The 26,315-nt window shown below is 53.8% G+C and overlaps 2 protein-coding genes across 7 annotated transcripts in view; one reads left to right on the top strand and one right to left on the bottom strand.

Annotated features, from left to right (window-relative positions):
• Positions 1–2,975, top strand: part of GNB1L (G protein subunit beta 1 like) — a 49,098-nt gene extending 46,123 nt beyond the window's left edge. The window contains exon 7 of the mRNA XM_030959015.1: positions 2,859–2,975. Coding sequence (XP_030814875.1) covers positions 2,859–2,948 — 90 coding nt within the window. The 3' untranslated portion in view covers positions 2,949–2,975. The remainder of the gene's footprint in view (positions 1–2,858) is intronic.
• A 3,941-nt stretch (positions 2,976–6,916) lies between these two features.
• Positions 6,917–22,045, bottom strand: TBX1 (T-box transcription factor 1). Of its 6 annotated transcripts, none has more exons than XM_030959121.1 (9): positions 22,028–22,045; positions 18,703–18,828; positions 17,074–17,539; positions 13,786–13,887; positions 12,215–12,386; positions 11,836–11,991; positions 10,372–10,439; positions 10,065–10,165; positions 6,917–9,323 (listed from the first exon to the last, which is right to left on the bottom strand). In XM_030959121.1, the coding sequence occupies exons 2-9, from the start codon at positions 18,734–18,736 to the stop codon at positions 8,887–8,889; spliced, it is 1,536 nt and encodes a 511-aa protein (XP_030814981.1). In that variant the 5' UTR covers positions 18,737–18,828; positions 22,028–22,045; the 3' UTR covers positions 6,917–8,886. The 6 variants fall into 6 exon arrangements, with proteins under 6 accessions (XP_030814981.1, XP_030814976.1, XP_030814979.1 ...); XM_030959116.1 differs by lacking the exon at positions 22,028–22,045 and adding an exon at positions 19,327–19,818; XM_030959119.1 differs by lacking the exon at positions 22,028–22,045 and adding an exon at positions 19,327–19,818 and having other exon boundaries at positions 17,074–17,488.
• Positions 22,046–26,315: the final 4,270 nt, after the last annotated feature.

The raw sequence follows: 26,315 nt of genomic DNA, 5'->3' as shown, positions 1-26,315 counted from the left end.
TTAAGGTGCTGGAGTTAGCTGTGAAATCTCACCTGCCAGAAAGGAACAGGGCTAGCCTGTACCTGGCCTAGAGGATTCAGGAGTGAAGGTGATGACAGCTAAATTATTACAAAAGGCTTCCTCCCAAGAATCACTGTCTTTGGCACCATAAGAGGGAAGAAAGCAACCAGTAATAGAAATAAATCCCAAACACCAGCATTTGTGCAGCAATTACATGGAATATTTATCACCACTTGAATGAATGGGATCTCTGACCCTCTTAAGATTATTTGCAAATGAATCCATTTGTTACAACTCCTTTCTCTTATCAGTACATGAGCCATAAAGCACTGCAGTCCTTAGTGTAGATGAGCAAGGAAAGAGGAGATTGTGTTTGTAGTAATGAGTGAAAAAGGAAGGAAGCTGGGGGCATGTAATGAGACAGTTGTTAAATTTAGTCCTTTAGAATGCAATTGCTACAGCAAGCCAAAAAAATTACTCTGCAGCTTGACTTGAACTGTTGCAAAGGTTTGAGTTTAAAAGAGCAGATTTTTATAGTTAAGCCAATACTGGCTTCTGGACTGCTTTTCTTTTTAGCATATTTAAGATGCATCTACAAAGCCAACTTGCAAATTAATAAATCTTTCCTTTAATTCAGTCTGCCAAGAACAAAGATAGAACACTGACTACTGCAGGAGCCATGTTAGTGATGTAAACCAAAGGACTGGGGATTAAACAAGGATTACTGAGTGCTAAATCAATGTGTTTCCTTTTCTGGCTGTGTGTCTGTGGTGTGAAAGTGTGGATCATTACATAAAACATGGCACATGACTGCCTGGGTTAATACTAGGCAATGTTACGGCAGCATTGAGACACAAAGTTTGATGTTTAAGTATGACCACTGTGCTACCAGGAAAGTGACAGCCATGACTAAGGAGAAAGGCAGGGGGGGGTTCTACCAATGCACAATATTCTGAAATTCTAGCCTGCTATAGCTTTTCCAAGGAAACTTGGCTGTGTTTGTCTATGTCCTACTCTTCTGGGGCATCCTGGAGGTTTCTTTTATAATGTGGAGGAAGCTATCCAGAATTAAGATCATACTGGGAGGGAGATGGCAATTCCTGTAAGGATCTCACAGTATCAAAAATATAATCTCTGAGTTGGGAAAGTTCTGCTCACCTAATTAGTGGTCTGAACCACAGCTGTACCTCCTATCAGCAGTGCTGTGTACTGCTTTATTCTGACCTCAGAGGAATTTGATTTGCAGTTTGGTTTGTAAGAGGAGGAGAAAGAAGTGAGGGGTTAAATCAAAACAAAGGAGCAACTTGTCCCTTTGAGTTAGGTGAGAGGAAGACTGTGGAAAGTATGAAGGGCCTTGGAGCAAACCACCAGCAGTGGCCAGATTGTCCCTGGGAGAGGGACAAGGATGGCAGGAAGAGTACCTGGTGGAACCATACAGGGATAGGTCTGGCCTCTCAAATTCATACACCAACTTATTTTTGTCTCAGACAGATTTGCTTTTACTTCTCCAGCATCCTTTTTTAAAGGTGTCAGTACACTAGGAAATCCTGTAGACCACAATCTACACCTCTAAATAAGCCTGTGTTCACCCAGAGTGTATTTATTTCTGTGCTCTGAAGAGTCATAAAACCAGAAGCTGCAGTGCCACAGGGGATGGCAGTGGGAAGGACTGAGGACCTGAAGTAGCCACGTGAGAAGCAGCCAGGAGAACCACCCTGCAGTATTAAAAATCTCCTCACAGGAGAGTGACATGGCAGTGAAAAAGAAATTAATTCTCATAATTCTCTGTTACAATTTGAAGTTCTAATTATTAAAAATAAAAGGGAATAAAAAAGGCTGTTAAATTTACTTGAGATTGCAGCTATTTCCTTCTAGGTTTTATTCTCATAAATAAACTAGGGCAGCAAAAAACATTGAAATCCTCAGATGCTTTCTGGACAGCAATGATCTCTCTTTCTAACCAGTGGCAGGATTGATTGAGCCTGATTATGTCCGGATCAGGAAATTTAGTGAGGATGTTCAAATGCTAAGCCATTACTCTCCTCCATAGCTCTGGCATCTCACATATGCAAAAGTACATTTTCCAAGCCCCCATGGCACTGCTTGCTATAAACATGTTCTGACACAGGTAAGAAGGCAGTGGGTGCACTGGGCCTACGGAATAATTTTTAACATGACAGAGAATGTGGCTGTGGCATTTGTCCTGATGGCAATTTTAAAAATTGCTGATACTCAGTGATTCGTGGATGCATTGTTTGTGTTCATGGAAAAGCATCTAAGCTGCTGTTAACTCTTTGAGTAAGTGTTGTCTGTTCAAATTTTTTTGCCTCAGATATTTTGATGGCATGCAGACTTGGCATCCTGCTAAATAAAGACATTGAGTCTTTATAGTTTTATCTCTTGAGCCCATCTGGTTTAAAGTAGTTGACAACAAGCAGGAAAGGGAATAGAATGAAAGACTCACTTCATGTTTGCTGAAATAAAAGAAATGTGCAAGGCAGTGCTCAAATAGAACCAGCCTGGGAGAAGGGCTGCCTCTTCCCACCCTCCTCTACCCTTTCCAGATGATGGCTTTGCCTGCAGCCCCTCCACTCTCATGCTGGTTCTTGCTGCCCGGGGTAGGAGCTCACACCCCAGACAAAGGGCAGCTGAAGCAGCCAGGCCAGAGCACCACGAGAAGGGGAACCATTGCCCCCTGGAACAAGGAACAGTGGGAGCACAAAGCAAGTGGAGCAAAACGCAAACGCCCATCATCCAAAAAAACCAGTGACAAAAGCAGTAGCGCTAACACCTCACACCAAGGTGCCTCTCTAAGTTTTACATGTTGTTTATTCCATTTTTCACTTCTTTTTTTGCAGTTTAAAGCCCAAGGACATCAGTCTGAGTCCCTGGGCACCAGTGTGGTCACTCCTGTGAAGGCAGGCACTGAGCACAGCAGGGGCACCTGAGGTGTCCTGCCCTGCCCACTGAAGCACCCACCGGTGTCCAGAAGGAGAATCAGGGAGGAGGAGGACACTGCAGGAACACGTCCCCTTTCCTTCTCCATCTCCCAGAGACCACCAAGAGCTGTTCACAGCAGTGTAGAACCCAGGCTGGAGTGGACATCACAGTCACTCACTCTCACAGTGCCCCTCTCAGCTGTCCTTTGGCAGCTCCAGTTGCACTGGGAGCAGAAGATGGGAGCTGCTCTACAGCTGGCAGGATGTCACAACATGGAGCAGTGAGCCTTGAAAATGTGTAGGGCCTCTTCTATCTATGCTGCTCCATCTCCTTATAGAATTAGGTCCTAAATGAGACTTTTCTGGCTCTTGTTCTTAATCACTTTGTTACTAGTTCAAATTTATAATTTTAACCTAAATAGAAGTGAGTGATTTATTGTAATTATTTTGTATAGGCTGCTCTTAATAAACTTTTTTTTTTAAATCTGGAAAAACATTTAATTTCCCATATGGAAAGAACACATTTATCATACTTTACTTGGATATACTTGGCCAACTATTGCACATATATGCAAAACATATGTGACAAATTCAAGGCTGAATTTCATAAAACAGAAATGCTGTGAAATGTGATATAATAAATATATTATACAGACATATGTGGCCAATTTATAAAACTATGGTATCTTTGGTAAATTTATAATAGGTCATTTCTATTAATGGGGGGGAATGAGGGTGTGTTTTCTGGCATGTGCAACACCCATAATACTTTGCACAGCCCTCCTGAAGCACAGTGGGCCTTTGGAGAGCAGACTTGTACATGCACATACACTGGGTCTATGGGACATGTCTGTGTTTGTCAAAATTAATGTGTGTCCTCAAAACCAGGTCTTCCTTTTTGCACCGATTGTGTGTGCAACATACTGGGCAGGAAAAACAAGAATGAAATACTATTCTTTGAGATTTCCAGCCTTTGATACACTATCTAGATTCCCTCCGACAATGGGTGTCCCACTGTAACAGCACATTTTATAGGCACATGCTGAGCTCATGGTAATGGCAATAATAGAAATCTTTGGGTACAGTCACTTTCACCTAGTTTTTTCAAACACCTGTGTAAATTATATATCTTAGCAATCAATTGAATTGGAATAATTAAACGAAGAACAAAACACTTATGTTTAGAAAGACGTAAACCCACGACACATCCATACACAAGTACTGGCCTCTACACATGCAGAGTGGATTCTTAGTAACACCAGCTTAAAGCAACGGCTGAGCCATTGTTGGCTGAGTATCCTCAAATTGTAACTCACAGGAGACTGCCCCTTCTTATTTATGCCAGTGTTTCATAGGTGAAATCTTTCCTTTAACCCCCTAATCTACATTTTCCTCTCATCGCGTATTTCCCAGCTCCGAAAGATGAAGCCCCTCTCGTTTTCCGTGCGTGCCGAATGCACCGCGTGCCATGCCCGGCTCTTCCCTCTGGAGGGAGCCGGCTCTTCAGGCAGGGCCGGCCGGGGTGCGCGCAGCATCTTCCTTCTCCTCCTCCTCCACCGCGGCCACTGGGCAGCGATACCTGCAGGGACCATCCGAGGTGACCCTCGGGACACACTGGGGGTGTCCCTGCCCACACCGGCAGTTCCACACAAACCGCGGGTCAGGCCAAAGCACCCGCGCTCTCAACGCGCTGCAGAATTTGGTTTCAATCTACCAGGAAACCGAACAGAAGGCAAAGCACAAAGAACCAACACATGTATGTGCACACAAACGCTCTTCTCCCACCTTCCAGCCCAGCCGTGTTCAACAGGCTCACGGCAGCTTTCTGAGCTCTTTGGGTAATGATGCTGAAACCTGCTTTGCAGGTACTGCTGAGTTTGCTCTTCCAGCCCTCTCCAGGCAGCAGGGCTCAGCTTCTGCCCCCCAGCCCAAACCTGTGGGTGCCTGACTTGTTTCTAGCAGCTCCAGGGATCCCTTTACACAGGCAGAACGTTACACAACCTGCTTTTCTTATTCCACACAGATCAAGGTACAACTGCTCTTTGGTGAGGGATCCAGAACCACAGGCTGAAATCCACTTGCTGGAGAGAAGGACTGCTGGCAGGAAAGCACAGTGCCCCAGCTGAGGTGGCCCTGACCCATGCAGCCCCACTAGCCATGGCTCTGTGTAGAGATGCACTAGAAGCCCACAGCTCATGGGAGACCCACACTGTCCCCAGCAGCCTGCTGCACACAGAACACCTTTCTATACCTGCTACAATCCTCAGGTCATTCTCCACCCTGCCAGCCACTGTTACACACACTGTAGCAGGAAGCCAAAGCAGTTGCTCCCCTGGCCATGGCCATGTGTACATGTGCTTGAGATTGACTGAAGAGATGCCAACACCCCAGGACGCTGAGAGGCAGCTGCTGGGGACTGCCTGCATAACTCTAGCCTGAGAGTTATAGGGTCTCCCTGAAGAGAAGGAAAGACTAAAGAGAACATCTATGAAATGTGTAAAGAGTGTGCATGAACACTGCAAACACACAGCAGTCTCATCCTGATGCTCCTATCCTACATTGAATTTAATCAATTTCACAGGCAAGGACAGAATAAAATCAACTGCAAAAAGCCATTTCTGAACACTGGAGCTATCCCCAGTGTTTGGGTTAAGTGATTAAGCAAAGGCCACCCTTGTTCCACCTGCGTGGAACAAGGAACTAATCCTGGATTTATCCACTGAGCTGGGGGATGTGGTTTGCAGACCTCAGAAGCAATCACTGAACTCAGCCTGTACCGCTTGAAAATGAGCTAGATGGCTAATTTATTCTCTAGCCCTATTTGGAAAAGACAAAGGATGCTTGTAACCTCCACACTGGGGCCTGTTTTACAGCAGCTTTTAAAGACCCTTCATGTGTAAGTGCTTTGTGTGACCTGAGGTACCCACAAGTGGAAGTATTGCCTGGAAATGCAGCTGCCTTCTGTCCTAGTGTGTGCCATGGGCCTTGTGACAGCGTGGGCTGAGTGAAGTTTAACCAGACACGTAATCAAATCATACAAAGTCATTCGTCAAATCAATCTACAATACACAGACAATGCATGGCCTATACATGATATGTCCTGACTAACAGGCTGACAGGTAATATGACATTAAAGTGTCACAAATTTTCTGTGATTTTCAAAACTGGTCAATCTGTAGCATTATGGGGTTTTGTTTATTTGAAGTGGATTTTTTCTTGGGATAGAAAAATTACCCTTTTTGTTTCCCATATCTGTAATATTCCCATCCAGCGAGAGAGGCATTGTTATGGAAGGAGGGACACCAGTCAAAGCCCTGAGGAATCTTGATTTAAGGATTAAAACACAGCATGAACTAGACTGCTAACATGCTTCAATGTGAACATGTCTAAGCACCTTGCATGCTGATGGACTAAATGCATGGTTAGAAATACCATTTTCATAGCTCAGACTGCAGGCTCGACACAGCTGCATGTTCTCCTTCCCATTCAGCCTCAGGACCTCTGCAGTGGTTCTTTAGCACAGAACACAGACTGGTGATCCTGAGGGCCCTCTATCCACAGCCATAGCTTGAAGCTGTGATTTTCTCTTCTTCTAACAAATATAAAACTGAAATTCTTACAGTCAAGGCAAGGAGCTTTGAGCCATTTTCATTAAGAGCACAGCTTAGTCCTGGCACCTTGGGTCATTCTGTGTGTGCTTAAAGAGAACAGGTGCTTACCAATACAAACAGATCTCTTTTCACCTGGGAACCCCAACCTTGCAAACTGTTGTATTGTGATAGATTACCACAACCATGGGCACCTGCAGCAACCAGGGACAGAAGGGAAGGAACAATCACCTATGGAGAGCCACTGTTTGCTCAGACTAAGAACCTCCTTATTTAAATAACTGCATTTTGTAGGGGAGCCTTAGACCTCAGGGCAGACAAACTGACAAATATACACAAATAATCAAACAAGAAATGAAGAAAAGAAAGAAGAGGAAAAATATTTATAAATGTCACTGTCCAATGTCTTTTCAATTGAAATGAAATAAGATTATCTACATATATCTACAAATATCTACATGTATCAACACTTTGCAGATATGATTCTTTGGTTGTCTTCACTTTTTTTCCTACACTGCAACTATCAAGAAAAAAAAGGGTTTGTATAATCTTTGAAGGAAATAATAAATATAACAACTTCATTAAACATTTGACCAAAGCTTTGGCACTAATCAGTTTACAGATAACAAATCATACTGAAAACTCTGAAATAACAGCGGCAAAGCAACAGCAATAGAGCACATCCGAGAGCCATTTCCCACTGACTAATAATAAGCACAAGGCTATTTTACATCAACCTTTCTGAGAACATTATGCTTTAGTCAGACATTAAGAATCTCACAATTCACTGCAAATGTCAAATAAAATACATATTTCTTGCACAAGTCTTTTTTTTGGATCCAGATATATTTTTTAACATAAAAAAACCCATAAAATATTCATGGTAGCCTGTATCCCTTCTTAAACCTTTCCAAAAAGGTTTTGGAAGCTCAAAGCCCACTGCCAGAAACAAAGTAAACATTGCTATTAACACTGCCACCTGCACGAGGGAAATAACATGTTTTAAAGAGTTTGTAATGAAAATGCACAAACATGGATGAATAGATGACTTTAAAAGAAATAACCCCCATCTTTTAATGGAGTCATGTGGAAGAATCAGGAAAGTGTTCATAATACTGTATACCAACACAGCTGAGGAGCTGCTCAATACCTTCTCTGAACACAAAGGGACTGCCTTCGGTGAGCATCTGACAAAAACACAAGCCAGCTATTCAAAACACATCACTGGAGAACTCTGATGAAGAGGGTCGTCTTTTTAGCAGTAAAGAACCACTACTGAATGACGATACTAAAGGAAAAAGTACTTACCAGCATTAAAAGGGAAGATGCAGCAAGCAGGTAATGCAGAATAGATGCTTTAGAACCACTGCAGTTTGGGTCAGCCAAATTTAAGGGGTGAACTAGTCAGAAAAAAAACCCCTGAAGTCCCTTTAAAAGGCACGCCCATGAGAGAGTATTCAAGAGCTCAGGAAAGGATGCAGGAAGGCAGAACTGTGTGAGGTTGCCTGGGAAGCAGGTGAGAAACACACAGCTTGAAATCTGCAGATATTCCCCCCCACCCTCAGGCCGTTTTAAACCTTTGCAGGTATTGTTGGGAAAACAAGATACAAACACAGCTGCACAAGCCTGTGCTCTTGGCCACAGGCCCTTCCCAACAGCTCCAGAAAATGCTGCTTTGGTTAAGGCATCCCAGTGAACCCCAAAACTTACAAATGGGTCAGGGCTGGAGGAGAAGTAGGCAATTTGTTCTGGCAGTGAGGATTCAAAGCACTCCCTTAAACTAAACTCTGCTTCCCCAAGAATCTCCTCAAAGAACCACCTGAGCCACCTGTGAACCAGCCCCCGGTGTGCCCCGGCTTGGGAAAGACTGACACCGACAAGTGCAGGACGACACACGGCCCACGGCCGGTCCCCCGCTCGGTGCTCACGTACAGGCCCCGAGGGCACCGCCAACACCAAACCTCCATCAGAAGGCCCGGCGGGCGAGTGAGAGGGAACAAGTCACTTCACCGCTGCCGCCTCACCGTCCTCCCACCGCATCCCAGCCGCCTGACGGACCTCGGTGCCCGGCACGAACGGAGGCGCAGGGGAATAGAGAGATAAGGACATATGGCTTCATTTATCAAAGTGCAGCCGCGGGTCACACCGCGATGGAGCTCCCGGCACCCCCGCCCTCACAGCCCCCACAGGGCGGGGCGCGGGGCGGGGCCCGGCTGCCGGCCATTGGGCAGTCTGGCTGTCGATCAGGTCAAGCTGGCCAATCAGCTCACTCGTAAGGCGGGCGGTGGGGGAAAGGCGGGAAGGGGGAGGGCGGTGTCTCTCGTGCCGCCGGTGCCCCGTTACCGGGGCCCGTAGTCGTAGCCGGTGGGCGCTCCGGCCGGCGAGTACATGTTGGCGGCTGCCGCTGCCGCAGCCGCCGCGTTCATGTGGTGGTGATGATGGTGGTGGTAGCTGTGCCCGCGGATGCTGGGGAGGGGGTAGGGGGCGGGCCGGCTCTTCGCCCCCAGGTAGTGGTCGTAGGCGGCGGCCGCCGCCGGCGGGTACTTGTAGGGATGGTGGTGCAGCGGCTCGGACGCGGCGGGCTCCAGGCGCAGTTCGTGGTGCGGCGGGCTGGGCCGGCCGCCGCCCGCCCCGGCCAGCGGCACCAGCCCGCCGCCTCCGCCCGGCAGCGCCGGGCTGAGCACGCGGGACATGAGCTGCTGGTGCGCGGCCTCGGCCTGGTGCAGCGCCGTCCCGCCGGCCTCCCGCTCGAACTCCCGCCGGCTCTCGGCTGCATCTACGGGGGCAACAGAGTCAGTGCGGCCGCGCCCGCGGGAGCGCATCCGCACACACCGGGAAGAGGCCGCGAAGGGAAGAGCGGGGCGTGCAGCAGCTGCATGCGGCAGGAACGGGGCTGGCGGGATGGGACCTTCTGACTGCGATAAATGGAATTGAGTTGACTGACAAGCTGGTACACGCCTGACATTTTTGCAATTGTGTAACACTAAACAAATACAGACTTCCCTTTATTTTGCAGGCCCGGTGTGCGTTGGAAGAAAGGCCTTCGGTTGTCTTTGCAGTTGTTTGCTCTGGGTAATGGAAAAGCAGTCAATGGGCAGAGGTGCTGTTCGACCTGACTGCAGCTCCTGAATGGAGTGGGCTGGCCCTAAAATCACTGCCGAGGCACATTAAAAGGGCAATGCGAGCAGGAACCTGTGGCCAGCACTGCATCTCTACCTGAAAAGCTGAGTTTGTTGCTAAAAAGTCGAAAATGAGACTCTAAAGGCAAGGGGCAGTGTTTTTTAAAGCAGCAAATTTTCTTAAGCACACAACAGCAAATGTTGTAGTCCAGGGAAGAATGAATTAGGCTATGAAGGCAGGTATTTTTCTTTAAAAAATAAGCGATAGCACAAAGCTCGTTAGCAATGGGTCTGTGCGCTAGCTTGGTGAGCAAGACTGGCCCCAAGCATGCATGCACAGGCTGTGCAGACCAACAGGGCCTGGGAGATGGGCTGGCCTGGCCACTGGGGGCTCTCACCTTTCTCTGTCCCATTCTGGTGAGCTGGGGAAGAGACTGGATTCCGGGATCTGGCAAAAGCGCTCATGAGAGGAAGAGGCCCTGGCCTGTGGTTCCTGGGCCTGAAAGAGGAAGGGGAGAAGCGATACAGAACTGATGGTCCAACAGAATGAACAACCTGAGTACTATCTCTCTGAGCAGCAGCTGGCAAATGGGGCCCAATATAGTGTCCCCCTCCATGAAACCCTTGTGCAAGTGTAAGCTGGGCAGATACACGTGAAATAGGGTGAGTGGGGTATTGCCATAACCAATAAAGGCATAGCCTTACCAGTCCTCAGGGTCACAGTCTCTGAATCCCTTGGCAAAAGGGTTGCTTGCAATCTTCAACTGTGTGATCTGTAAGAAGAAGTGGCAAAATGTCTCAAAGCAGCACACAGGGCTCCCTGGCCAAACAGTGAGTGTGTCCCTGAGCAGGCTCTGGGACTCAGCAGTGCTTGGTGTAACAGAGAGGATCCAGGTGGCTGGTGGAGCCAGGGTATTCTCTGCCACAGAGCACAAACATGTGCTTTCCCTCTGTTAGAAAATGCGGGCTAACATGCTACCTAATATGAGTTCAAGGTGAAGGGAGAGGCAGTCTAAGTCGGCTGCAAAATCTGAGTAAATGCACTTGTAAGAAAATGCCACATTATATGGGTCACCACTGGAGCAGTTAAGACAAATCACTGGATACATCATACTTATGTATTTATTTAATTCGCCAGGGAGAAGGCAGGACATTTTCTATATTTAAGCAAATCCACGGATAAAGTATGTGATTGTGAGTTTCCGGAATGGGTTGAAAAACAAACTTTAAGCCCCTCAGTGACAGTTCCAGCCTTAGAGGTCAAACTGATAGAAAGCAGGAGAGAAAGAGCAGCTGTCCGGAGCCATCAGGCAAATGCCAGCCGGGGAGGGACTCCAGAGCCCCTTAAAGGCACAGCCTTTCTCCGGCCTCGCCGCCTCCACCGGGGCGAGGTGCGGCCCGACCGCAGCATCCCGGAGAGAGCTCAGGTCAATTTGCTCGGAGCCACTGCAGAGGGTGACACTTGCGCCGGTTGCTCAGGGACAGCCCCGGGACACAGCCCCGGCTGCGCGGCATCGTCGCGGAGCGGGGCTGTTTGGAGCAGCACTGAAAAGCCCCCACTATGAAATCGTATTTCCACTCGCTGCTGGGATTCCTGCTCTTTACATTACACTGATGCGATTTAAAGGAGCAATTGGATTAACTGCTGCCCAGAGATCTGCATTAGATTGGGGTGGGGGAGTTGTGTTTCGTTTTGTTTCGTTTTTAACATATAATTGTATTCTGAGGAGAGACAGACCGCTACGAACTTAAAGCAGTAAAATCGCAGATTTATCCAAACAAATTGTGAGTGACATTTCGCAGCGGGAAGCCTGTAGTTTCCCCACTAGCCCCGGGCCCGGCTTTACATAGGTAATGAGGTCCCCCGGGCGGGGGGAAGCTGGCGATGGGGCTAGAGCCCACGTCGCTTCCTCGGCGTACACCGATGCAGTTCCGCGCAGCTCCCCGGCTATCGGGTTCCTAGCGCTGCCCGGAATGGGTTTAGCAGATGGGGAGAAGGCGGGAATACCCCCAGCCATCCCCGCCGCCGCCGGACACCCGCAGCCCGGCCTCCAGCACCGGAGCCGGATGAAGAGGCTGAGCCAGCACCGGATGCACCCGCACCCATGGTACCTCCAGGGCGACCCCAACCCCCGCTTTCTGCCGCCCCGAGCTCCGCTGCTGCCTCACCCGGTGGTTCTGGTAGGCGGTCACTGCCGTGAAGCGCGTCTCCTCGAAGACGAAAGTTTTGAAGTTCTCCTCCGCGTACTTCTCGCTGTCTTTCCGGGGGTCCACGTAGACCACGTGAAAACGCGGCTGGTATCTGTGCATGGAGTTCAAAATGATCTGAATGATAAAACGAGCAAGGAGACAATAACTGATCCAGACGGAGCATGGAGAGAGGAGAGCGCAGCCCCGGCCCTGCCGGCTCCACTGCCCGGGACAGCCGCGGGGCTGGGGCAGAGCCCCCGGGGAGGGCGCGGGCAGGGTCATCCCACGGGAATCACAGCGTGGGGAGTTCCCACCCCGTGCAGCCCCGCGTTCGACATGTTTTCCCGGGAACACTTACATGCCCGTTGTCATCCAGCAAATTGTTGGTCAGTTTGAGCTTATCGAAGGAAACGATCTGCTTCATCCACTGCGCCCCTTTGGCCGGGGAGTCCGGGTGGTAATGGACTCTCCCGGGGGTGGCGGGGTCGGCTTTGCCAGCCACCAGCCAGGAGGAACTGTGGAAGGCGTACCTGCGGGAGGGGAAGGCACCCTCAGCCGCGGCCCGGGGGACTCCCGCCCGCGTCCCTGCAGCGCCGCTCCCAACGACTGCAGCACCCGCGCCCCGCAGAACCCGGCCCGGCCCGGTCCCCCTGGCCCACCGAGGGGGAAGCACCGCCTCTCCATCACTCCCGCTTCCCACGAGAGGAACGAGCTCTTTTCCGCAGCCAGAATTGCTGCGGAGGGGATATGCTATTTTACCACGTCAGTGATGGAACTGTCGTGAGAGAAATCTGCAGGATGGCGGAAATTTATAGCTACCCGTGTAGATTTGGGAGAGAAGCCACAGAAGCCTCCCCCTTCCTCTAAAAAAAGGGTGAAAAAAGCCCTCTATACAGTAATATTCTAGCTTTAAGAGTGGAAAGTTGTATGTAGATTAATAGTAGGTTCATAATTTAGCAGTCTCGTTTCATTCTTTCAAAGTACATATTCAACAGTAACATTTAAAACAGAGAAACCAATCTTCTATACACGTGTTTACTTTAAAACCCAGTGTTTGCACAGGGGGAATTAGACACCATTGGACTTGAGCAGAAACATTACTTTTTAAAGATATACTCAATTGGATGTTATATATCCTACTTCCCTTGACAAGCAAACATTTCTAAGACGCCCTGAGAATTTGGATATCTGTCCAAATATTTATATATCAGACCCTGCGATTCCTATGCGGGCTGCCTGCTCGGCGTCTTGATATGAAGCTAAATACATAATGTGCTTTTCACTGTCTTAAAATTAAAGGGGCTCCAAACCAGACCACATCACTGCCTTGTGAGTCAACAGTTTCCAAGGCCTTCCTATACTGCCACTGGAAACAAGGGCAGGGTTTTGTGGCTTGGGTGGCCAGTGCCTTTCCAGAGCACAAAACCCACTCTCTTCACCCAAGCACCCAGGAATCTCCCCAGCAGGCACGCAACAGCTTTGGGATATGTGCTGAGGGGCTACAGCATTCAAGGAGCACCAAGGGGATTTTTGTTAAGTGGCAAAGGGTGTTTGCTGGTGGAGAGATGTGTAGCAGTACAACAAGGAGAGCTTTTCTGGGCAGGACAAGGCACCTCCTGCCCTGTGCCCTGTGGAAACCTGCCCTTCTGCCCATGCTGGTCTGGCCCCAGCCACCTGTGAGCCTGGTGCGGAGGCTGAGGGGGCCCTGCGGTCCCATGCAGTCGCTCCTGGCCCCAGACTCGTTGCAAGGGTGTGAAAGAGACCCCAGGTCAGTTGCGTCCCGTGTCCCCTCCCTGTCTCACACCGACAGGTGTCACACCCAGGGGCACATCCCTGAACCCCCAGAGGGCAGGAGCAGAGGGTGGGCAGCGACCCACCAGCCCCTACGGCTCCAAGAACCGCGAGACAGGCCAGATATTTGTTACTTGCCGGTATCGCTTGTCATCCACCGGGACAAAATCCATGAGGAGCATGTAGTCAGCCATAGGGTCCATCCCAAATATCTTCACCTGGAAGGTGGGGAACATGCGCCTGGCACAGAGAGGAGAGAGAAGTTCTACACTGAGGAGCAGCAATGAGCCCCGAGGGGCCGGCACGGGTCTCTCCCCCTCCAGCTGCTCCAATACCCTCCCAGTTGTGATGATAAGTCCCCTCGCAGAAGCCTCTGGCCAGAGGAAGAGACAGATACACCCAAGCTGCGTGGGGAGACCAGCTGCCGTGTTCCCCAGCCCTCGGCAGCATCCTGAAAGGCGAGCCAGAGGGTCCTGCCTCTCCCACTGGCTCCGGGACCGTTCATGTCAGACACCTGAAATGCCCCACCGAGGTGGAACAGAGAGGACAGGGAAACAAGAGCATCCTCGGCCTTTGCTATGGGGAGATCAAGTGAAAATAATTTCTTCCCTGTGGTTTCCCCATCATTTTAGCTGACATGACTGGAAGCAAATGCAAGACATTACCCTGTCTGTGGACCCGCGCTCAAGCTCGGGAGTCTCAGGCAGCCCGTGGGAGTCAAATCTAAAAACTCCAGCAAACGACACGAGGTGATCGAGTTCCCACCTGGGCAGCTTCTGTACCCACCAAACTGCGCCCGTTTGAAAGCAGTAGTTACAGCAACAGCCCATAGGGCCATCGGGAGACCTCTCCCAGCCCGGAGGGGCAAACGCTCCCCCTCGGCAGGCAAGGGCTAGAGGGCAACGGGGATGTCCCAGAAAGCCCCGTCCCGGATCCACTTCATTGCAAGAGCCCGGTCGGGCTCCCGCTGCCCGCACCGTTGCGGAACGAAAAGGGGAGCGGAAAGGAGCCCAGGGCTCCGGAGTTGGGCAGGCCAGCCCCCGCGGCTGCTCCCCCGGTTCTTCTCCGCGCAGGCCCCCGGGGACCCAAAGCTAAGCCGAAACGTGGATCCCACGCTCAGGGAGGGCACGATTCCTTCAGAGGGCTGCAGTACAAATGCGATCGGCGGTGGGCTAAGGGAAGGGACCGGGACGGTCCACCCGTCCCTCCCTCCCGCATCGGCACACACCAGGGCCTGGCTCGCAGCTCCTCGGCGGGACACACCGAAGAAGCGCCCTGGCGTCGGGGCTCGTTATGGCTTCGTTTTGTTTTATAGAATAGTAAACCAAGCGAGCGACTATAGGCAATATTTCGGAAAGGGTGTTTGCAGCCGTTGAAAAACCAAAGCCCCAACTGCCCCCTGAACAAACAGCCCGATCAAACCCGGACACAGAGAGCCCCCCCCCGGCTCATTGTCGCGGCACACGGCCGGACCTGTTGTTCTGTGCCCCTTCCCCTCTCTGAGGGGCGATGGGTCAGCGCGCCTCTGGCTCCGCAGCTCTTCCACAGCGGGCCCAGCACTGCCGGGCTGCATTGGGATCAGGCAGCTACGTCTCCCTCTCTGTAAGGCTTCAGCAAACTCTGGAGGATGTTTTCAGTCGCTCCTTCTGTTATTATTATTTTTAAACATGTAAAAGCCCCCATTAGCTCCAATTCCGGTGTTTCTTGTTCTAAAACTTAGCTTTAAAACAAACAACCTGAGATGATAAGACCCATCTAGACAAACAGCAGGGCCAGCCCAGAGGTGCTGGAAGAGAATAGGCTTTGCAGCGCCTTCCCCGAGCCTTTTCCTGCTGGTTGTACCTCGTTTTCTCCTGTTTTCACTCGCTTGTCTGGAGTTTCGACTGTGTCATAAAGTAAATGAATAAAAGGGTGGGAAAAAAGCCCCGATTCAATTCGAATTGGTTAATTTCCGAAAACTTTTGAAATGGGATATTTGCAATCTTTTCGCTCTTCTTGGAGAGCTAAGAAAGGCAGATCGGAGAACTCCTGTTTGCAGAGAGCCTCCGCCTGGAGCCTGAACGACCTTTTCCGCTAAGGAAAGCAACGCCGAGCCCGGCGCCGGGCTCAGGGGCCGGAGCCGGAGACAGCGGGGCTGTGCGACCCGGCGCCGGGGCAGGCACCGTCTGCGGGAAATTCCGCCCGGGTCCCGCAACGCAGCGCCGGCTGCTTTTGCACCGGGCACCACGGTGATTGTTTCATTTTAGGAAATTGTTAATATTAAAAAAAAACAAAACCAAACTTAAAAGGCCACTACGTACATGTACGTATATTTCTTTTTTTTTTTTTTTTTCTTTTTCACTTTCGGGACCCTCAAAATCGCGGACGGGAGAGCGGGAGCGCACGGCCGCGGTCACAGCTCTTGCCAGACCGTCCGACCCTCTCCCCCGGCCGGCCGTCCCGCCGCAGTCAGCCCCGGGGCGAACTGAGAGCAAGCAACGGGGGATTCCTTAATTTGTTTGTTTTTCTTTTCTCCCCCCCGCCGGATCGCTTTAAACCAGGGGAAGACTCAGAACCTGGACAATTCGCAGCTCTGCCGGAGCCTGACGGGGAAAGCCTCGTAGCTCTGCCCGAGCCGCCGCGGCCGCGGCGCTTCCCGGGGCTCTCCATTAAATGCAGTAACCAACAACTGTAAGGGACTCCTCTTCCCTCCATATGTTTTGCTCGTTCCTGACCCGATCGCATCAGCCGCTTTCTTTGTTCCCTGCCCAGGAGCGGGGTCCTGGCCCCGGAACCGCGCCGCGGCGGCCGGAGCAGAGCCGAGAGGAGCCGCGTTCAGCCGGGCTCGTTACTCGATAATCGGAAAATGCAACAGCCCCGGAACACGTTTCAAGGTGCAGAATTAGGGTCTGTTCGCGTCCCCGCCGGAAGGAAAACATCTGCCCGTGCTAAGAATGTATTTAGCAGGTTTTGCACGGTTTGCGTGTTGTTTTTTTCCTTCCCCCGTATCGTTGCTGTCCTCCCCGGGAACACGCACCGTCCTCCGTAAACACGGATCAAAGTCCCGTGTGGGGGTCCCAGCCGAAGGCGCCCGGAGGAGCACAGCGCCCTTTTAAGCGGGAGTGAAACCCACTGCCCTGCCTGCCGTCCTCCGCGCGCCTTCGCCGTCCGCCCGCAGCAGCAGCCGCGCGTTCTTCCGCAGCACCGAGGCCTTCGGGCCGCAAGAGCTCGCAGATTTCGCCCCAGGAGAAGCGCAAGGATCAAATGACGGCGACCGCCGGGCCGGGCCGGGCCGCTCCGCGACTCGCCCTTGGGCAGCAGCTTCAATCTCCCCCAAACTGCGAATTCAACCACTCGCACCGGATTCTCCCGCCCCGACTGGCCTGGGTGCCCGGGTCCGGAGGGAGCGGCTGGAGAGCCGGGGCCGCTCGGGAGCTCCGCACTGACCTGCCTGCCTTGGTGACGATCATCTCGGTGCCCAGCTGGTTGAACTCGTCCCACAACGCCTTCATCTCTAGTTGGACGCTCACGTTGGCCACCTTCGGGTTCTTCTTCACCGGTGCCTTAGCCGCGGTGGCCGCCCCCGCAGAACAGCCCGAGACTGCGGCCGGCCCCGCAGCAGCTCCACCGGCGCCCTCGGGCTGCTCGGGGCCTGGGGGCGGCGGATTGGTCCCGGCCGCCGCCGCCGCCGCCCCGCCGAAAGGGTAGCCGTGCTGGGGCTGGGGCGGCGGGTGCGGGTGCTGCTGAGCCGTGCAGGGCTCGTAGTGTGGCGGCTCATGCTGTCCGTACGGGTCCCCCGGGGAGGGGGAGAGGTGGTACCCCCCGGAGGCGTTCAGGCTGCTCAGGCTGTTGGCCGTGAAAGCTGCAACATCGCAAAAATGGGACAGCTGGGTGAGCCAGGGGCTGGAGATAGCTGAAATCATTCCAAAAACAAGCGGTCAGGGCTCCGCTCCGGCTCCCGCTTTCCCCCCAGCTCCGCGCCGCTCCGCGCGGCCCCCGCCTCCGCACCGGCTCCGCGGGGTGCCCTCCGCCTCCTCTCCTGCCCCGCGCCCAGCCCAGCGGGGCGCCTCCCCCTTTCCGCTTTGCTTGGCCCCAGCCCCGCTCCCCCCGGGGCAGGCGGGGAGCTCGCTGCTCCCGCTGCCGGCCTGCCTAGGCTTCTTTTTTTTTTTTTTTTTTTTTTTCTTCTTTTTTTTTTTCTTTTGCAAACCCGAGAGGTCTGCCAAGAGCCTCGGTGGTGCAAAGCCCGTGCTATCTCTGCAGGCCTCCCTCGCCACACACCACTTGGGACAAAGCAAACTCCCTCCTTTCGCCCCCTCTCCAAAAACAGGAGAGAAAAAAAAATAGAGGAGTGGGGAAACTCAGAGAAAGAAATCGGCTCTTATTTCCGTGTAGCTACGCTGCTGCAGGTAACGTCCTTCACTCTGGAGCCGCGGGGCTGCGGCTGACAGTGGAAGTCGGATCTGGTTTGGCAATACCCCATTCCTTCCATCCCCGGACGAGAAAGAGGAAGAGGCCGGGACCAGAGCAAAGCTCCGGGTCCGCGCCGAGGAGCACCGGGACGAACCCGCCTGCGCAGCCCTCGGCCGCCGGCCCGAGAGGGCCCTGCGGCGCATGACAGGCCGCCCGGCGGAGCGGCCGCTCCTTCGGATCCCCTCCGATGCTGAAAGGCTCCTCGAGGTCCTGGGGGTCTCTTGCGTTATTTCCGACGCAGCCCCCCAGGCCGGACAAGGGCTGCAGAGCCGGTGGGAGCCGAGCCCCGGCCTGCCGGTGCCTCAGGCACCGCCGGCGCTGTCGGGGGATGCTTTCAGCACCTCTGAGAAGACGCGAGTCCCAGCGGCGGAGCCGTCGAAAGCTGCTACCGGGCCACGGGCAATGCCTTTCTCTAAGGGAGGGCTACAGGGGCCCAGGCGTGCCCGGAGAAACGGCAAAGCCTCCCCCGACCGGCTCCGCGGGCAGGCCGCGTTCCGTGCGCTGCCCCTGGCCCGGCGGCCGGCACGGGCCGAGTGAAAGCCCTCGGGTACGCGGTGCCCGGTGGTCCCGTCCCCGCAGCCCTGCGGGGCTGAGCGCGGCACTCACCTTCCATGTCCCTGGTGACGGTGCTGAAGTGCATCTTCTGAGGGCGGCAGCCGGGGCGGGCGGGCGCGCTGCGGCCGCCGCGGCGCTCCTCCAGCTCTCCTTTCCCTGCTTGCTCGGCGGCGGCGACTGAAATCAGAGAGGCGATACTGAAAGCATTTGCCTTGGGAGACAGAGGGCTGTTTTCGTCCATAGGGGAGACACCAATGCAGGAGCAGCAGGCGCGGCAGCCTCCCACCACGAGCCCCCCCCCTCCCACCCCCTAACTCCCCTCCTTTCTACCGCACCATCCAGGGAGGTGCGAACGAGACCCCCTCCTTCCAGACGGGGGGGGAGGGGTGGGGAAGGGAAACTTAAAAAAAAAATAAATGCAACAGAAAACAACCTAAACCCTCGCCCCCCCGGGAAGGGCGTTGGGGAGCAAGAAACTTCCCCGGGACCTTTTGTAGCTAGCGCCGAGCACCGCAACGGCGGATCGAGCTCTGTCAGCGAGACGGGACCGGGAGCAACAAATAAATAATCCCACGAATTTCTTTCCCGGGGTGTCCATTTCTCACCACCCCCCTTCCCCAATTCGTTCCCTGCGATTTATTAATTAATTTTCTGTCTTCCCTTCCCCTCAACCACCACCTCCTGCTTCTGCCCCCCTCGTCCCCTCCTTTTCTCCTGCACGAAGGGAAAGTGTCTCCCTTATAGGCGCTTTCCCCATTCAGTGGCTGGGAGGCGTCACATGGAAGCCGGGGGTGTTTGCCTGCAGAAGTGGCGGCGACGGCGGCGAAAGCGAAGTGAAACTCCTGCCGAGACGGTGTCAAAGGGCTGGGGAGGCCCTTCCCCGCCTCCCGGGCACGGCGAGCGGCCGCCGGGGAGGGATGGGATGTGCTGCGGGGCGGGCGGAGGGGCCGGCGGTGTCAATCACAGCGCCGGGAGCCGGCCGACGGGAAGGGAAGAGACGAGCCGAGCTGAGCCGAGCCCGGCGTCACGCTGCGGATGTCCGGCACCGAGAGAAGGGATAGCTCTTTTCCTCCAGCTCGCATGCACTGCGGGGCTGGGGGCGACCCTCGGGGCTCGGCGGCCGCGGGGACCCGCGGTCTGAGCCGCCGCAACAGGCGGGGTCTGGGCACGTCAGGGTGAGCAGCGGGTGCAGGTACTGCCGGCCGCTCCGCTCGGATGGGACCCCCCCTAGCTCTGGGCCACCAAACTCCCAAAGCGCCCGCCAGCATTCCAACATTTCCTTCGCCAAAAAAAGCGGAGAAAACGGAAAGCAACGAACGAGGCGGCAGGCGAGCTCCTGTTTAGCCCAGCGTGAGAGCCCGCTTCGTCGGCAGCACCTGCACGGCCAGTCTGGGCCGGGAGCCGCGCTCTGTTCCCGTCCCTGCCCCAGCGAGGACGAGGCGCTACTCACCGCCCGCTCCCGGCCCCTCGGAGCGCCGCGGCGTTCCCCGGGCCCTTCTGTAGCATCGGCGCGGGGCAAGGCGATGCGCCCGCCCTGCCGGGTCCGGCCCAGCCCGGATACCAGTACCAGTCTCGGTCCGCGCCCCGGTGCCGGTCCCTCCGGGCGGGTAGCTGCACCGAGGTCCCGGGGAATTGCCCCGACGGGGCGGGCGGAGCTGTGGGGCGCGCCGGTGGCTACCGTCGCGGTGGGGGTTGCATAACCCGAGCGATGCGCGGAGAGCCGGAGTGAGCAAGCGGGTTATATATAGCTGCCCTGTCTGTAGCCTGCGGGGCTTGATTCTTCTGTTGAAATATTATCTTTGGATGTGGTAAAAATATTTGCAGAGAAAAATCTAGACTACTCTTACATATTTGAGCATATGTTCCTGCAGCTAACGGCATAAGGGCAGAGCGTGACATGACCGGTGTTTTGTTTCTTTGCTGCTGCTGCTGCTGCTGGCAGCGCGGTTCCTGGCCGGGGCAGCTTCTGTCGCGGGCTCAGGGACACGTCACGGAGAAGACAGTCCCGGTACTGACCCGCGCTGCTCACCTGGCGGCAATACAAGAAAGAGGGGAAGGGATTTCGTTTGGGCACCCCGGGGCAATATCGGAGGAAAGCGAGGAGCCGCGGGTGCGAACTCCAAGCCGCCTCCGGCAACTCAAGGGCTGATGCGAGCGGGACGTTGATGCCCCTTCCCCGCGGTATGCTTGGCTTTGGACAGCCTCTGCTCCAGGAGGAAAGAAAATAGTCCCCCTGGAAATTAAGAAAAAAACTCAGAACCAACGCCCCAGCAGAGTTTGGGTTTGCAGACCCTGCCTTAGTTGCCCGCACCGTTTCTCAGGTTTATTCCTTTCTCCTTTCCTGCTCCTTACATAAAACTCCAGCTGTAAGCGACGCCACGTCGGGGACAGCCCGGGCGTGGACCGGTCCCTCGGCCTGTCCACCCGGCCGGCGGAGTCGGGGCTGAGTGGTGTCTACCAGGAACAGAGGACCCGCCAGGAATCGTTGTCACCTGGGCGGCAGCGGAGTGGGTCCTCGCCGAATTGCGGGGCTGAAGCCTCGAAACCAGAGTAGACCCCGCCGCCCCGCTCCCACATCCCCTGCCCGGCCTCGCAGACACGCGGGGTTCCCACACGCGTGAGCAGCGCTGGGCGGAGCTGAGACAATGGAGGGGAAAAACCCCCTGTCTGCCCTGTGACAGTGGCCCCGCAGGGACAGAACCCACCCGAGGGAGAGGGTGGCACGGCGCTGTGCAGCAAGCGGAGTCGACCCCTTTCCTGCACCCCGAAAAGGGCCCAGAGGTCGCATTTGACAGAAGTCCCGAGGACGCATGTCCTCGTTCCTCGACCGCTCCGCACCGGCGGAGCGCTGCAAAGCGCATCCAGTCTCGACGCGGGGTTGCTTAACCCCGCCGTTAGCCATTACTGCTGTGCCCCTGGCTCTGCATCCGTCTAGAGCACGGGTGTGTTTGTTAGGATCGAGCCCAGAGGTTCTGCTCCCCGCAGCTCACACTTCGCCCGAGCAGGTGGGAGGTCGAGGTTGTCCCGCCGCCTCTCCTCCGGAACGGCTCCGCGGTGAGAAAACGCCAAGAGCTCGATACGGAAGAAGGGCTGGGACACCTCTCCCCCTTTTTCCTCATCCTCCGTGGACACACATCTGCTTCGTCCCGAAAAGATGTAGCCCGATGGCTCAAAAGCCTGTGGTGGCACCGAGGAATGCAACGCGTGGCAACGACTCGCGCATTCCCCACGACGGCAACCCCGAAGTCCCGGGGCGGCCCCGAAGCCGAGCATCGCCGTTTCCCTGCCGCTCCACCACCTTTCCCGACCCCCCCGCAATAAACATCCGCTGGAACCCCGTCCCCTGTTTGGGCCCCGCCCCCATCATCCCCCAGACCTTTCAGGCGAGGCGGAGGCGGACACCCCTGGCTGCTGCCTTCGTCCTCCTTCGCAGGGGACTCCCTGCCGGCACCGTTCCCCACGGGCCGGGCTATGTGTCCCTGGTCACGGACACTCACACCGAGCCATGGCCCTGCTGCTGCAGAGGTGCCCGGGTCCCCCAAGCCGGGTTCCTCCGCGCACCCCGAGCCCAGGCTGTGATACAGGAACGTCGAGGCCCCGATGGGCTGTCCCCGCGCCCCCGGGGCCTGGCTGGGACACAGCCCCACTGTGCCGCCTTCCCTTCGTCCGCCCTCCGCACTCACTCCTCCGCCAGCATCTCTCCACTCGTCCCTCCCGCGATCCCTCCTTTCTGCCCGCTGCCCCGGCCCCTGCCCGGCCCCGCCGTCCCTCCCGCCCCCAACCTCTGCACCCCGGCTGGCCCCTGGCGAGCCCGGGCTTTCGGAAAGGGGGGGGCGCAGACTCTGCAGGGGAGCTGGGGGCGGCCTCGCACGGCCCGGCTCGGCTCGGCCTTGGCACGGCAGCCCCGGCTCCCCGCTGAGCCGTGGGGCAGCAAATAACTATCGGGAGGACAAGGGCAAGGAGCCGGGACCCCGCGGGGCCGGGAGGCGGCCCCGGAGCCCGCGCACAGCAGCGCACACGCGGTGCCTCCGCACGCTGCTCGCATCAACAGCCCAGCGGCGAGCGAGAACCCCGCGGCCCCGCCGCAGCAGCACCGCCCGTGCAGCACGGGAAAGGCTGACGCTGCCTCGCTGGTGGTGACTGTGCTGGAGAAAAAAAAAAAGATTCGTAGGGGTTCAACTAACGGGAACCGCGGACGTTTATGGATTCGTTGTAAGGGTGGAAATAAAGAGGATACCGGGGACATTTCGGCAGGTGAAAAAAGCCTGAAGTTCTCGCGGGTCCTGGGAAAAACGAGGATTTTCTGGCGTTTAATTTGAGACCGTTATCGTTGAGTACTTTTCTTATATTTACAGCTATCCTCGTTATTACTCCGACTACGGCGACAATTAGCATGATTTTGCAACGGACGTTTGTACGGAAATAAAACGAATCTCTTAAAAAAACCAAACGCCTGAACCACGTCTCACCGAAAAAGACAGACAGTGAAATAGAAAACAGGGCAAAACAGACGAACGAAAGATAGAAAGACGGAAAGACGGAAAGACGGAAAGAAAGAAAGAAAGAAAGAAGAAGAAAAGAAAAAAAAAAAAAAGAAAAGAAAGAAAGAAAGAAAGAAAAGAAAGAAAGAAAGAAAGAAAGAAAGAAAGAACATTAAGAAAAAAAATTAAGAAATGGACGAGAAAGAAAGGAAGAAAAAGAACGAAGATAAAAAAAGAGGAAAGGAAAGGAAAGGAAAGGAAGGGAAGGGAAGGGAAAGGAAAGGAAAGGAAAGGAAAGGAAAGGAAAGGAAAGGAAAGGAAAGGAAAGGAAAGGAAAGGAAAGGAAAGGAAAGGAAAGGAAAGGAAAGGAAAGGAAAGGAAAGGAAAGGAAAGGAAAGGAAAGGAAAGGAAAGGAAAGGAAAGGAAAGGAAAGGAAAGGAAAGGAAGAAAGAGAAGAGAAGAGAAGAGAAGAGAAGAGAAGAGAAGAGAAGAGAAGAGAAGAGAAGAGAAGAGAAGAGAAGAGAAGAGAAGAGAAGAGAAGAGAAGAGACAACGGAAAGACAGCCAAACCAATAAAGACGAACGAACGAAAAGCCAGGCAGGGAGAGCCTGAGCTCCTCGGCAGCCTCTTTGCCCACCGGAGCGATTTGGGCTGGGGGCATTGGCACCCACGGCCCGGCGCCAGTCGCCGTCTCTGCGCGGGGCCCCGCGGGCTCCGCCGGGGTTCACTCACTGCCCCTCTGCAGCTCGCTTGTTTCCCCGGGCCGCCGGGTCCCGAGAGAGGATTTCACCCGCCTGGCCCGTCCGGCGGCAGCGCGGCAGGTGCGCGGCCCCGCTCAGCGCGGCTCGGGCCCCGGCGGCGGCAGCGGCGGCACCTGAGAGCGCACGGCAGCGGCGTCTGCACCGCAACCGTGCTGTGCTCCGCCGGTGGGCGTCCGAGAGAGGGGAAAAGAGAAAAGAGAAAAGAGAAAAGAGAAAAGAGAAAAAGAAAAGAGAAAAGAGAAAAGAAAAGAGAACAATGAAAAGATGAAAAAAGAAAAGAAAAGAAAAAAGAAAAGAAAAAAGAAAAGGAAAGAAAAGAAAAGAAAAGAAAAAAGAAAAGAAAAGAAAAGAAAAGAAAAGAAAAGAAAAGAAAAGAAAAGAAAAGAAAAGAAAAGAAAAGAAAAGAAAAGAAAAGAAAAAGAAAAGAAAAGAAAAGAAAAGAAAAGAAAAGAAAAGAAAAGAAAAGAAAAGAAAAGAAAAGAAAAGAAAAGAAAAGAAATATTCAAATGGAATAATTGTTTTATAACCAGCTCAATCCTCATGAACAACCGTGGTTTTCAGGCTAATAGATAGTGATGTGTCAGTGAAAAGTGGGACTTGTGGGACCCCATGGGCTGCCTGACTGATGAGCATGGTGGGGAGTCACTGGGGCTCCATAGAGTCCAGGGGAATGGGACTGGGCTCCCATATCTCTCACTCTCCCCACACCTCCCACTGGCTCCTGCTTGCCAGCCTTGGCTCCATGTTATTTGCCATGGGGATTTCAGGCTGCTTTTACAGGGTCACTTGCCTGCAGATCCCAATGTAGAGATCACGCACAGGGAAATTCTCAGAAATAAAACTGTCAGCCACTCTCTCCCAGCACACAGCCGGTGCAGTTTCTCCCTTTCCCCTCTTTTTTCTTTTACATCTCCCCGCCCCAGCCCCAGGCTCCCACTCTGACAACTGCTCGTGCTTCTCCAGTGAGATACCCATGCTCTCCTGCAGTGCAGCTGCCCTGTGTGGTCCACGGTTTGGGGCTATAAAGTTTTTGGGACCCTCGCCCAGCCCCAGAAAGCAGAGCTCCCTCGAGAGCTCCTGGGGTGGCCAGGGCAAGGGGACCTGACAGTTGGGGTCATTGCCTGGAGCTCTGCCAGGAGCAACCCTTGCTTATCTGGTTTTGAGTGCACCAGGGCTACATCTAAAACCAGTCACTCTCTGTCACTCCTGTCCTCATTATTGTCCATTAATGCTGTCAAAAAGCTCTGTATGGGGCTGCTGCCTGGGGCTGACACACACATCTGCTGCTAAGAGGTGTGAGAGAATTAGTGCCCATCCCCTCCTGCCTGGGGAAGCTCTTGCCCAACTGGGTGCAGGGAAATGGGGCTGCAGATACAGGGTAATGAGGTGATATTAGTCTGAAAGAAGGATTCCCCCCGCCACCCCGGAGTAGTGAGGTGCCAAAATGGCTTAGTTGAAATGTATTCATTATCGCAGCACAAATTTGGGGAAGAGGCGGTGAGAAGTCCCAAAAAGAAGAGAAGGACACTGCTGCTATCTGCGTCCAAAGGGAAAGCAGCTGCCTCACTGCTTCTTGCTAGATCCCTTCTGTGGAGCCAGAGTCAATTTCAAGCCATCCACTTGCAGCCGCGTCGCTAGAGGGAAGGTCAGGCATTTATCCACAACTCGGCTGTGGTTGTTGCGTTGAAGGTTTATATTCACTCAGTGCCACTGCAGCATCCTGTGCAGACATATATTTTGGCTAAAGGCAGCCTGGTTCTCACTTGGATGCAGTTGCTGAGTCCTGACCCACACAGGCACTGTGCACCAGCAAAGCCACTGTGGCTGTGCAGGTTGTCTGTGTGTGCTCATTTCCACACGGGGGGCCCAGATGGTTCCATCCCACAAGAGGCTTCAGTTAGATGAGCACTGTCCTTGCATGGAGGGGAGGTTACTGCAGAGCTCAGTCGCTGTCAGGACATATGGTGTCCTTCAAAGCTCCCTGTTTGCAGTTGCTGTAGACTGTCCTGTAAGGATTTTTTTACTTGAAAGAATTTTCTCTTTTCTGTTAGGCCAGTAAAATAGTCCAGACATTCCTTGTTGTTCTACCTTGTCTCCTGGCACAGCAAAGAACAGATTGACATCACTTGTTCTGGAGCTCAGATGTTTTCATGGGGTTTGGCGTGGCAGATGATGATATATATTAATCACTAACATAACACAGTATGTTAGCATAAACAAATGAACACAAACAACAAACCACAGGGCTCAGCATGCTAATGGGAGGCTGCACAATCCACAGGAGATCCCACTGGGATAAATCTTCTCCCTGCATTGCTGGGTGTTACATCAGACCTGTTGCAAACTTAACCCAAAGGCCATAAGAAATGGATGCTTCAGCCAATGTCAGCTGCTTCTTCAAATCCAATCCAGCATAAAAACT

Source organism: Camarhynchus parvulus, chromosome 15 (assembly GCF_901933205.1).
Source record: "Camarhynchus parvulus chromosome 15, STF_HiC, whole genome shotgun sequence".
NCBI classification, from domain to species: Eukaryota; Metazoa; Chordata; class Aves; order Passeriformes; family Thraupidae; genus Camarhynchus; species Camarhynchus parvulus.
This window is presented reverse-complemented; position numbering and strand designations above follow the sequence as displayed.

What these genes read in the sequence shown, in the direction of transcription:
- TBX1 (XM_030959116.1), bottom strand. Translation starts at nt 19,408, where the DNA reads ATGGGGAAAGCGCCTATAAGGGAGACACTTTCCCTTCGTGCAGGAGAA. An exon ending in CCGCCTACCAGAACCACCGG is followed by an intron (nt 10,440 to 11,835) that starts GTGAGGCAGCAG and finishes TTCTTCTTACAG; the next exon opens with ATCACACAGTTGAAGATTGC. An exon ending in GACTGTGACCCTGAGGACTG is followed by an intron (nt 10,166 to 10,371) that starts GTAAGGCTATGC and finishes TTCCTCTTTCAG; the next exon opens with GCCCAGGAACCACAGGCCAG.